The 12201-nt window shown below is 42.4% G+C and overlaps 1 protein-coding gene across 5 annotated transcripts in view; it reads right to left on the bottom strand.

Annotated features, from left to right (window-relative positions):
* The window catches only part of PDS5A (PDS5 cohesin associated factor A), a 150955-nt gene that overhangs the window by 72001 nt on the left and 66753 nt on the right, over window positions 1-12201 (bottom strand). For all 5 annotated transcript variants that reach the window (XM_040335080.1, XM_040335088.1, XM_040335085.1 and 2 more), the window contains 5 exons: window positions 11727-11872; window positions 7748-7899; window positions 2964-3077; window positions 2303-2384; window positions 1040-1088 (listed from right to left, as the gene is read on the bottom strand). In XM_040335080.1, the coding sequence (XP_040191014.1) occupies window positions 1040-1088; window positions 2303-2384; window positions 2964-3077; window positions 7748-7899; window positions 11727-11872 (543 nt within the window). The remainder of the gene's footprint in view (window positions 1-1039; window positions 1089-2302; window positions 2385-2963; window positions 3078-7747; window positions 7900-11726; window positions 11873-12201) is intronic.

Genomic DNA, 12201 nt, shown 5'->3' with positions numbered 1-12201 from the left:
CGGACCATTTTTTTAAAATAACATTTCCACTATATTTCCTTTTTCATAGGATATAACTCCAAAGTTTTAAAGGAAGAAACACCTTTTCCGGATTTGGCCAATCCTCAAGCAAAGCACAGTTAACTAGCCCGTACAAAAGAAAAACCTTTCTAAAGTTAGTCTGCCATTTAGTGCCCATAGAAGCTTTTTTTCTTCTTTTTTTAGGCGATTCTGGTACTGCTAGGCAAATACTAGTACACATTGAATCAATGAGTTCACAGTAGAAAGCATATCGTGTAAAGCCTTGGCTTGTGTTTTAGAACATGCACAAGAGGAAATTTCCTCTACAGGATCCTCTTCTCCTTCCTTAATATCTTCAAAGCAATAAGCAGGTTCAGGGTTATACACAAAAGGCACTAGAAGAGCAAAGGGGTTTTCAAAGAAATCCTACACAGATCTTGACTGAAGTGTCAAATGTAGTAGAAATGAAAATAAAATTAGTTTAGCAACATCTCCATTAGGAGCAGAATTACTTAACCTAGGGACGCTAGGAAAAAAACAAAAAAAAACAAACAGCCCCAAAGAGTGGGTGGAGTTAGGGTGCAATCACCTGAAGGTAGTGGCATATAACATGCTCTATAAACACAAGTGCTTTGTCCTGTACTGTATAAGCAAGATACTTTGGATTTACCATCACTCTGACTGCAAATGAACAATACACATTACGTAGTGCAACCTTTACACAAATCTGCAGTAACTGCATAAAGTGCCAAAGCTGGCATCATGAACAGGCATGAACAGTATAGTATCAGCTATGACTAAGCACTAGACATTAGTGCGAAACGCGTTAGAGGTGTATCTCATAGTTTGCCGTGACTTGTAGTGCTTTCTTTTATCCCTTTACCAATAAAGGCAACCGAAAAAAAAAATTGGAGTGCGACTGTCCATATATTTTCCTCCCTATTTAGGCATGAACAGTAGGAATAAAAAAAACAAAAACAAAGTAACCCTGACCGCTGTGCTGAATGATACAGTTGTGGCAAAAATGACAAATACTCACTTGCTATAGTCATCAATTTCCCTAACATGGCTGTGTTGTTCGCTTCTGACTGCAGGAAAGAAAGAAACATTTAGACAGAGAACATAAGTATGCAATTTGACCTCTAAGCTTAAAGCGTTAGTAAAAGAATTTTTTTTCTCATTTAAAATAAAAAACATGTTATCCTTGCCTCCACTGTGCAGTTCGTTTTGCACAGAGTGGCCCCGATCCACGTCTTCTGGGGTCCCTCGGCGGCCGTCTCTGGTCCTCCCCGTAATTACTCCACAGTCATGCGAGAGTACGCATGGTGGTCTGTAATTGCAGGCGCGCTCCCGTGATACAGCGAGCGGCCATAGCTCACTGTATCACTCGGCACCGCCACTCCACTGGATGCGATTGACAGCAGCGCCAGCCAATGGCTGCACTGCTCTCAATCCATCCGCTCTAGCCAATCAGCGGCCAGGCTGAGCGGCGAAGAGGATCTCGGGACCGCGCAGGGACTTTCGAGGGGTCAGGCAAGTATAACGGGGGCTGGGGGGGGCAGCATTATGAGATGTTTTTTCACCTTAATGCATAGATTGCTTTTATTGCGTATGTTTTTTTTTTTTTACTTTTTGAATGAATAGGTTTTATAGCAGAAAGTGAAAATATATTTTCAAAATGTTCGGTATTTTTCGTTTATACGATAAAAAAAGTGGTGCACAAATACCACCAAAAGAAAGCTCTATTTGCAAAAAAAGATATACAAATTTCATTTGCAATTACCAGTTAATGTAGCACAGTGCAAAACAGCAAAAAATTGCTTGGTCATGAAGGGGGTAAAACCTGGAGCTCAAGTGGTTAAAGTGGAAGACAAGGCAAATTACAAGTATTCCTAAATATGTTGCCTACTCTTAACTTTGCTGTATAGCCTGTAAAAACAAAAAACATTTACACAATATTTTTTACAATTTGCTCTGCCATGGCCCAGTGGTTCTCTTGTGTCAGAAGAGGAACAGGAGCACCAACAGGGAGGCAATGGGAGTCAGAAAGTTACATCACGACTCCTATAATTCAGAGCTGCTGTTGAGCACACATTTTTGAATCTCTCTCATGCTCCAAATTCTGCATATTTTCGGGCCAGTGATTCATACACGTGAAACCAGTGGGTCAGCACTACAGGTAGATGCCAAGTATTTGCAGAATAAGGTTAGTAATGGCAGCTGCCCATTTATTTAAAGACCGGTTTATCAGTCTTTAACAGGACAAACATAAGACTGGGGATATAAATTAATATGAACTTACAGGTGGCTGTTTGTGCAAGTCTAATAACTCCCGGACATGGCTTCTCAGCATATTCTGACACTTCCACATTTCATTTAGTGCCCTGGATATAGACAAAAATCAAAATACATAACTATGCTACACGCATGTTAAAGAATAAAAACATCTGAATATGCACACAAGCTTAAAGTAGAACTAAGGGCAAAACTTTTTTTTTTTTTTTTATAGATTTAAGGAAGGGTTATATAACCCGTCAGGTTATTTTTGCCATTCATGTTCCATTTGGTAGATTTCCCTCAACTTCCTGCCCCAAAGCCAAAAAAGGAAGTGAGGAAATCCCACCAAAGTGACAAAACTAGTGCCCCCATGGGAAAATTTCCACTCCACAACTGTCCAGCGATTTATTTATTTTTTAAGCTAGTTTTTGGTGCACAGAGCAAACAGGACAAGTAGAGCAGATGAATCTCCCCAACTGGGACACAGACAACAGTAAAAACGCAACAGGCGTTCCAATACCTCTCCACTCAGTCCAAAACTCCCAAAAAGTTTTGCATTTAGTTTATATAAAAGGAAAAAAAAAAACTCAGCTGAAATAGCTACAAAGATTAGCCTTTTCAATGTTCCAGGTACACAGGCTGTATGACTGCTACATTATGCAAAATGACAGAGCACCATCACTCACTTTACAGCATTAGGGTCCAGGCTTGCATACAAATAATAGAGACATTTCATTCTTTCTTCTGTTTCCAGATTGTGAGGAACTATGTACTGAGCAAAGATTTTCTCTACAAGTAACCTGAGAGAGAGAGAATGTTAGTACACCATTAGACCTACAAGCAATTATTTGCTTGATTTACATTTTCTATGCAACAACCCAGTCTAGAACTTTGAAATACATCAGTATGATAAAAGACTAACAGCTGAATTCAAAAAAAGATTGCAAAGAATTAAGGTAGTCTCTAGACCAGTGGTTCTCAACCTGGGGGTCGGGACCCCCTCGGGGGTCAAATGATGATTTGCCAGGGGGTCACCAGGGGTCCTGAAGCCTGCACCTCTTTTGCAGCCACCCAGCAGGGCAGTCCCTGGAGCCCACGGCCGCCCACTCTGCCTCTTCGCCCTGCCCATTCAGTTCATAACATGGCTGGGGGGGCAGAGACTAGCGGTCAGCTGACTGGTGAGGAATGTGAAGTGGGAGGGGCTGGGGGAGACCCTATCTCCTGATTTCGGTAGAGGTGTCACTGCTACGAGACACCACAAAGTCAGACATAGTGAGGGGGTGGAGGGGAGAAGAAATTAGGATAGAGAGATAAAAGGGAAAGAAAGGAGAACTAAGAGTGGTACATACTTAAATGTACCATAAGGGGTTTTAATACTTCACAAATGTAAGGGTTAGGGGCGCAAATTCCTTGTTTTGCATTGGGTGCGGACAGCCTACGCTACGAAAATTTTTACTATTAGGGGTCCCCACAACTTGGAAAATTTTATCAAGGGGTCACGGCATTTGGAGGGTTGAGAACCACTGCTCTAGACAGTTATCACTTTGAGCAACTATCTATGCAGGTACAGAGTGCCTTTCCGCTACAGTGCAAGTCGGCCATTAGAAACTCCCGCTCGGCATCAGCAAAGGGCTTTTTTTTTTTTTTATGTTTTTTTTTTTTTTTTTTTCTTTATAACACATCTGCTGGGAATTGCAATATACTGCAGCCTGCTACGGCTCAGTACAACTAACCTGCAGGAAAGCCTTCGGTGCACTGCACCCGCAGATCAGTGTGAAAGCAGCCAAATAGTTGTTAACCCTTTTATAGGTGCAAATATGCCCATTGCAAAAGCTTTTAGGCCCAATGTATGTTTAAATACACTGACCTTTTCCACTTGCAGCTGCTGGCAATGGCTCTTCAAGCTGCTAGAAAGGATTAGAAGCCGAGTGCACTTGGTATCACTCTGCCTGGGACAGGAGCTACAGAGAAAGCATTGTTTTATGCAGCTTCTGCTCCCTCTGCAAACAGAGCTGGCTTACTGCACTCTGATGGACTGAAATAGCGGGTTGGCAAGCCCAGATCACGATCAACAGGTTGCTGACCCTGACATGCGTTTTCCTAGCTTAAGGTCACAGGCTGTCACATCAGAAGACTCAGCGAGTCATGGGTTGAGCACCCCTTAAAAAAAAAAAAAATCTTCAATACATGCCTATTTCCCCAGGTTTCATTTCTTTAACAGCAAGAAAAGAAAACACCTGTGGATCAGCCAGAAATTCAGTGTGTGCCTAACTTCCTGTTTGGCCAACATAACGGTGCCTTTTCTGTACTGAAATTCTGAATAGCATTGCAGACCCTGTGCTCTGGACTTTCTGGTGAATGGACACAAAAAGTAGGAACCCCCTACCAGCACAAGTCTGTTTTGTAGCAAGCAATGAACAGACAAGAGGGGAGAGATCTCCATGTCCTGTAATCCAAATAATGTACTCCAAGGATAGGAGTTTAAAAAAAAAAAAAAAAAAAAGAGTTAACCAAAAATCTTAAAACCGCATGACAGAGAACTTCATACTTAAAGTGGAACTTCCGCTCATCTAATTCCTCCTCCCTCCGGTCCCACTTGCGGGGGCCTCAGCCTTGGATATTGACGTCACTGCTGGGGCTCCCTACTCTGGCCATCGGGGCCAGTAGGAGAGGGGAGTGGGCCTTGCGCATGCACAGTGAAGTTAGCGACGTAAGGCCAAAAAGGCTACACTGCCGGGTACCGTTACCCGCAATGAGTGCAACCGACATCTGATGGAAACATCAGCTGCTAGTGCCAACATCGCTGGACTCCAGGACAGGCAAGTGTCACATCTTTAAAAACCAGCAGCTGCAGTATCTGTAGTTGCCGGTTTTAATTTTTTTGGGGGCGGAACACCGCTTTAAGACTACTGGGGATATCCTAAAGCATCGAATACAAGGGTTGGGCTGAACAGCACTAAGGCCGAAAACACCCAAAATCCAAAAGCGCAGAGCAAGGGGGAATTTCACTACAAAGCCACCTTCAAGATCTTCCACCCAAAAATGGCTCTCACAGGGGATGTGAACATGAACCTGTGAGAACTTGGTTAAAAACCACTTCCCGTCACACAACGTCAACTTTGAGTGCTGATGCCTGCAGCTACAGGCATCATTCAGACATCTTCATTTAGAGCTGACGATTCCCTGCACGCAAGAATCATCATAGTGGTTCTCCTGTACGATCAGCGAGAGGGTGAAGGTCCATGCCAGAAGTTGACCATAGAGAACCCTGTGGGCCAGATGGCCGCTGGACATCTTTAATCTTTCGGAGGCCAGGCGCGAAGTTATAAAGTCACGCCCAGCCTCTGCAATGCCGCTGCCTTGGCTGGGAAGCCAGGCTTGTTTTTTTTTTTCACAGGCTTCCCAACCTAGGTGGTGAGATGTGAGGATTTATTGACCTCAGATCTTGCTGTAAGGACGACCGGTCACGCGCTTTTTTTTTATTACAAGGGATGTTTACATTCCTTGTACTAGGAATAAAAAGTAAAAAAAAATATATATATATATGTTAAAACCACACGCGAGGCCTCACCACGAACGTTAGAGCAATAAATTAAAGCGTCGCCTATGGGGATTCTTAAGCACCAAAGTTTGGTGCCATTCCACGAGTGTGCGCAATTACATAGCGTAACATGTTCAAAAGGACCCACGTTGGGTATTTATTTACTTGGTGTATTATCTTTCACATTATGGCAACAAAAATTGGACCAACTTTACAGTGTTTTTTTAATGCACGAAAAAAAAAAAAAGTGTTTAAAAAATTACTGCACAAATACCGTGCGAGATAAAAAGTTGCAACGACCACCATTTTATTCCCTAGGGTCTCTGATAAAAAAAACACATATACATACACTAATATAGATAGGGGGATGTGCATAATTTTCTAGTTTAAGAAAAAAAAAAAAAAAAAAAAAACACGATTTTTAAATGGCGAAGTGTCAGAATTGGCCTGGGTAGCAAGTGGTTAACATGCGAAGCGAGGACCAGGTTGAAGCCCTAAATACTTAACAGCAGTGGGTCTGGTGTGTGTGGGACCGATTACTCCAGACGGAAATCTGACACCCCCCCCCCCCCCCCCTCACGCTAAAAAGCCATATCCGGGTTTATATTACATGATCAGCTCAGCTTATCACGTAGTAAGGGGACCCTTACTCCGATCAGCCGAGTCTCATGGACTCGCTGATCACCAGAGCGAGCCACGCAGGCATCACATGGACACCCTCCCAGCAATTTAGGCCCACAGTGTAGCCCTCTTTTGGCTATAGCGCAGGCAGCAAGAAGTAAAGCAGTTTTTCACTACAGAAACATGGCAAAAAGGAAAAAAAAATGCTGGAACATTATCTGGAAGAGGGGAGAGGGAGACTTGGGTTTAGGATGGGTGATATTTGGACACCATCACGTCACCACTAAGCAGCACGCCTTGACATAGGCCAATTTAGGAATCGGAAGGGAATCCTTTCTAAATACCACTCTCAGGAACCTTTAGTTGACAATTATTTTTATTTTTTTGGCATGAAGTCAGTTATTGTGTTCCATAAATATAAAAAGAAAAAAAAAAATGTTCTTATATTCTGTCAATGCTCTATAACAGGGGTAGGAAAGCTTAACATACCAGCTCTTTTGAAACTACAAATCTCATCATGCTTCCAACCTCTGAGTCATTACTGTGGTTGGCCAAGTCTTGCAAGGTTTCATGGAAATTGCAGTGTCACCACCGCTGGAGTGCCGAGATTGCTTACCCCTGCTCTAGAAGAATGAAGCAGCATCTAGCTTCTAACATGGGCAGCTTATTCTCCACTTAGAAAACCAAGCAAATAGGCAAGCGATCCTATAAATGGACTGTTTCCTTGTCATTCTAGCAGCCCACATTTGCACAAATGTTAAAGCGGTAGTTCACCCACAATCCCATGATGTTACCATCGAGACAGGCATTGTAGCGCGAGCTACAGTATGCCTGTCCCGATTTTTTTAACCCCGTACTCACCTCGTAGTCGTCCATCGTAGATTCCGGCTCCCGCGGGGAATGGGCGTGCCTATGGAGAGGGAGGATGATTGACGGCCGGCCCTGGCACGTCACTCTCCCCGAAGACAGCCGGAGTAGGTCTCGGCTCTTCACGGCGCGTGCGCACAGGCTATGCGCACGCGTCGTGAAGACCAAGCCTATTTCGGCTATTTCCGGAGAAGCGTGACGCGCCAGAGCCGGCCGTCAATCATCCTCCGTCTCCAGAGGCACGCCCATTCCCCGGTATCTTCGATGGACGACTACAAGGTGAGTATGGGGGGAAAAAATTCGGGACAGGCATACTGTAGCTCGCGCTACAGTGCCTGATTTAAAGGTAAAAGAAAAAAAATTTTTTTTTTTCCTGTCGATAGGGTGAACCCCCGCTTTAATTTCCACAGCCTTTTAACCAGGTTTATAACAGATACCTACTTGTCATCAATGCTGTTTTGATAGTAAATGTGCAGAAGTTTATCCTTTATCCAGTTAACTTTCTCTGCAGCTTCCTTCCCAGCTTCAGCATGCAGGCAGTATTTCTTATATAGTTGGGCAAGACCCATCATTGCTTCTTTCCTTACTCTCCACTAGAGGGCGAGAGAGTGCATGTTGAGAGACTGAATGGTTGAAAGCAATACATTGTGTACAAATGTCACTTGGGGATAAACTACTTATCAAGAGCCAGTGGGATCAATGTCCTGTCCAAGAAAATTGTCCCACTTTGCGTGAGCCAAGAACACTAAAACCAAGATAGTACCATACAAGCCAAGGAGTAAATAGAATCTTTAGTACTCAAAAAGATCAAAAACAGCGCATGTAGAGGAGGCAGCAGCCTTGTTAGTTGGGATTGGGGTAAATCCACCACAGATGCAGAGGGACACTTCTAAATAAAAGTCTTCTGTGTGGGGGAGGATGACAGAAATGTTTGAGGGACAAGGGTGGTGTATAACAAGATTTATAAAAAAAAAAAAAAAAAAAAAAAAAAAAAGGTACATCGGGGAAACACCTTTCAAAGCTTAAGAATACAGAAAAACCCAATCCAAAGAAATGAGTAAAGGGCAGACTTTGAGGCAAGCGGAAGTATATATAAAATATATTTATTATTTTTACATCTTTACACAATAACAATGATATAATGAAAGATAAATCAGTAAATACAATCAAAATAAAACCATCTGGATTAGAAAATCATGGGTGGTAGATAAATCCTTTGAAGTCCCCTACGCGTTTCGCCATGGGGCTTCTTCAGGACGAGACAAACAGGATTTTTTGATAATATATAGATATTGTTTCATAGTCTAATGCATCGCGGTAGGTGCATCCATCCAGGGAACTCCGAGCATTCAGGGAGTATGCCAAAATATTATGGAGTTAATTAAATATCACTTTTAATGGTATAAAAAATGGTCATCAATAATCCGAGCTTATTGCATCTATGGTGACAATTCCATGATGTCAGGGATTAGACAATCAGATCCAGAACCAAAAAAGGGGGTATATACAGGAGATATGCCAGGGTATCGATAAACGAGAAAAAAAACCTATTCTGAATAGTCCTATAGGGGACTTAAAGCTGGGGCAAGTTCTCACTTAAAAGCAACAATGCACGTGGGTATCCAAACTTAATTTGGACTTGCAACATGTACGTTCAGTAGAGACCGTATAGTCAGGCGCTTTGTTATGGAGAGGAGTGCGTGTATGCCCCAGGGTCACAGCCTGTGCTTAGAATATGAGGCTTGCCTTGCTAGAAGGTGAACTGATAAATTGTCTAGATTCCACAATCTTCCAGCTGATGGCTTAAAGCAGTATTACACCCAAAAACAATAATGTAATATATTGCAGTTTACCAATCCTTACACGTGGTGCAATTTTATTTTTTTGGGCATTTTCCCCCTCTGTTTTCACCTGGAAATCTGGCCAGTAACACACCTCATGTATTAAAGAGCCCAACTCTGGATGAAGGAGCACATTTGGACTTAAAGCGGAGTTCCAACCACAATTAGCATTTTTTAAATGTATGTCCTTTCATCCTGCGTTTTTATAATATAAATCTGGTCACTTACTATTTTACAATCCGCCGCCGATCCACATAGATATTCAAAAAAGATAGTTTATAAAACTATATCTACACCGTTGTCATTTTGCTTGTGGGCATTGTGAAGCCTACAGGCACTTACTTCCTGGAAGTCTTGGATGTGGAGTGATAATTGGACAACGCGCTGCATCCTGGGAAATGATGACACACATTTCCCAGGAGCATTAGAGGGAGATGTCAGAATCCTAGGTGATTCCAAAGGCAGATTTTGTGGGACCGCATAGCAACAGGCATTTCCAGATGATTAAAAAAAAAAAAAAAAAAAAAGAAGTCTTTTTTTTTCTTTTCTAGTCGTAAGCTACAGTTTAAAGCAAAATTGTTATTTTGATAGTACCTCCACTTTAAGCATGGTCACGCTGGGGGGGGGGGGGGGATAAAAGTATTACACAAATAAGAGCTGATAATTGCAAGCACCCCTGCTTGTGTTAAATGGTTTGTTTGATCCCTGTAAACTGAAACTTCTGCAGAAGAGCTTGTTCTTCAGACTTACTGCCTAATGAAAACCAAAAAGAAAGCAAGCCTAAAATATAAATGAATGCAGCCACCTCTAAAAAATGCTAAGCAGCAATTAAATACGTTTGCTTTTGGCTTCAATACTGCTTGAAGAGGGAAAACCTTGGAAAAGTATCAAGGACAGCAGAGCCTAAAATGGTGTTCTACGCACATTTTCGGCTAACCTGAAGGCTCCATTGCCAGTTTCCCTTAGTTACAATGGCAGCGCCTGCACCTGAGCCAATGGACGGATCAGCCTCGATGGGACCGACATCACAAGCTTCTTGGACAGCAGCTACAGTGTTTGTAGCTGCCGACTTAAAGTTTTTTTTTTTTGAGTAGAACTCGGCTTTAAATATGAACTAAATAGTTTACACTAAAGTTGAATTGGACATGTGGTTAAAGCGGTTGTATACCCACAGATTTTTAAACTTGTAAGACAAAAAAGGCATAATGAGCTAGTATGCACCGCATACTAGCTCAATATGAAATACCTTAGAACGAGACATCGGCAGGTGATCCTAGTCCACGCCAAGGGAGCAGACATTTTCCCTCTGCGTGTCTTCCGGGTTATCGCAGCTCCGGTGCTGTGGGTGACCAGAGCTGTGATGTCGTCACTTCCGCGCATGCGGGAGACTTCTTCCCGGCAGCGTCTGCACTGACGACAGAGGCTGGATGCAAAGGGAATAATCTCCTAAACCGTACAGGTTTAAGAGATTTACCTAAAAAGGCAAGCCTTACCTGTAGTTAAAAAAAAAAAAAAAAAAAAAAAAAAGGGGGGGGGGGGGTTTACAACCACTTAAGGACTGCCGCACTACTATATACGTCGACAGAATGTCACGGCTGGGCACATGGACGTATATACACACGTCCTCTTTAAGAGCCCAGCCGTGAGCCCCGAAGCTCCGTGACCACGGAACCCGATCGCCGCGGGTGTCCGGTGATCGGGTCAAAGGAGTTGAAGAACAGGGAGAGGCGAATGTAAACACACCTTCCCCGTTCTTCTCTGTGGCAGTGATGGTCTGTTCCCTGATATAGGGAACGGTGATCACTGACGTCACACGTCCAGCCCCGCCCCCCTACAGTACGAAACACACATGAGGTCACACACCCTACAGCGCCCCCTAGTGGTTAACCCCTTAACTGCCATTGTCATTTTCACAGCAACAGTGCATTTTTATAGCACTTTTCGCTGTGAAAATGGTCCCAAAAATTTGTCAAAAGTGTCTGATGTGTCCACCATAATGCCGCAGTCACGAAAAAAAAAAAATTTACTAAAAAATACCATAAAACCATCCCTTATTTTGTAAACTCTATAAATTTTGCGCAAACCAATCGATAAACGATTATAGCGATTTTGTTTACGAAAAATACGTGTCGGCCTAAACTGAGGGAAAAAAAAGTTTTTTATATCTTTTTGGGGATATTTATTATAGCAAAAAATATTGAATTTTTTTCAAAATTGTCGCTCAATTTTTGTTAATAAAAACAGCAGAGGTGATTAAATACCACCAAAAGAAAGCTCTATTTGTGGGGAGAAAAAAGGACGCCAATTTTGTTTGGAACCACGTCGCACGACCGCGCAGTTGTCAGTTAAAGCGACGCAGTGCCAAATCGCAAAAAGGGGCAAGGTCCTTTACCTGCATAATGGTCCGGGTCTTAACCGGTTAAGCTCCCTGATATAAGATATTACCTTAATAACTTAAAAAAATATAAAAAGTGAAACAATGCAACAAAACAGAATGAATATGTACAAGTAGTAAACAGGTTTTTAAAAGGTGATCCTCATTAAATTTACAATGTACACAAGGAGACATTCTGGCTTACCCTTTTATCCAATGTTCTCTCACGTACAAACCCAAGTAGCTGGTCATTTACTAGACAAAGGTCTTTCTTCCCAGCAGTTATTATAGTTACTATAACATCATGCCGGATTGCTTCTTCGGGATCGTGCGACCTCACCTTCAGGAACTCTGCAGAAACATATGCACAAATCAAAATATTTTTGTGTATAAATGATATCAACCCCTCAATGCCTGAAGGTAAATGAAATAACTACTGAACAGTTTTGGAATGCTGGCATGCGAGTAAAACAGTACGTATAACTACTTAAAGCGGGGGTTTCACAGCAGATCGTTTTTTTTTTTTGCATTCAATGTATTTGTAGATCACCAATTAGTACTCACGTGTTTGGTGACTTCAAACCTCCCCTGTCTGTTTTCAGGCAAAAGATTAACTTTTAAAATCAGCTCTAGAAAGTTTCCATTTTGCTTGTGGGCATTGTGAAGCCCACAAGCACCGA

Source organism: Rana temporaria, chromosome 1 (genome assembly GCF_905171775.1).
Source record: "Rana temporaria chromosome 1, aRanTem1.1, whole genome shotgun sequence".
NCBI lineage: Eukaryota > Metazoa > Chordata > Amphibia > Anura > Ranidae > Rana > Rana temporaria.
The sequence above is the reverse complement of the archived record's forward strand: the minus strand, read 5'-3'. Positions and strand labels throughout refer to the sequence as shown.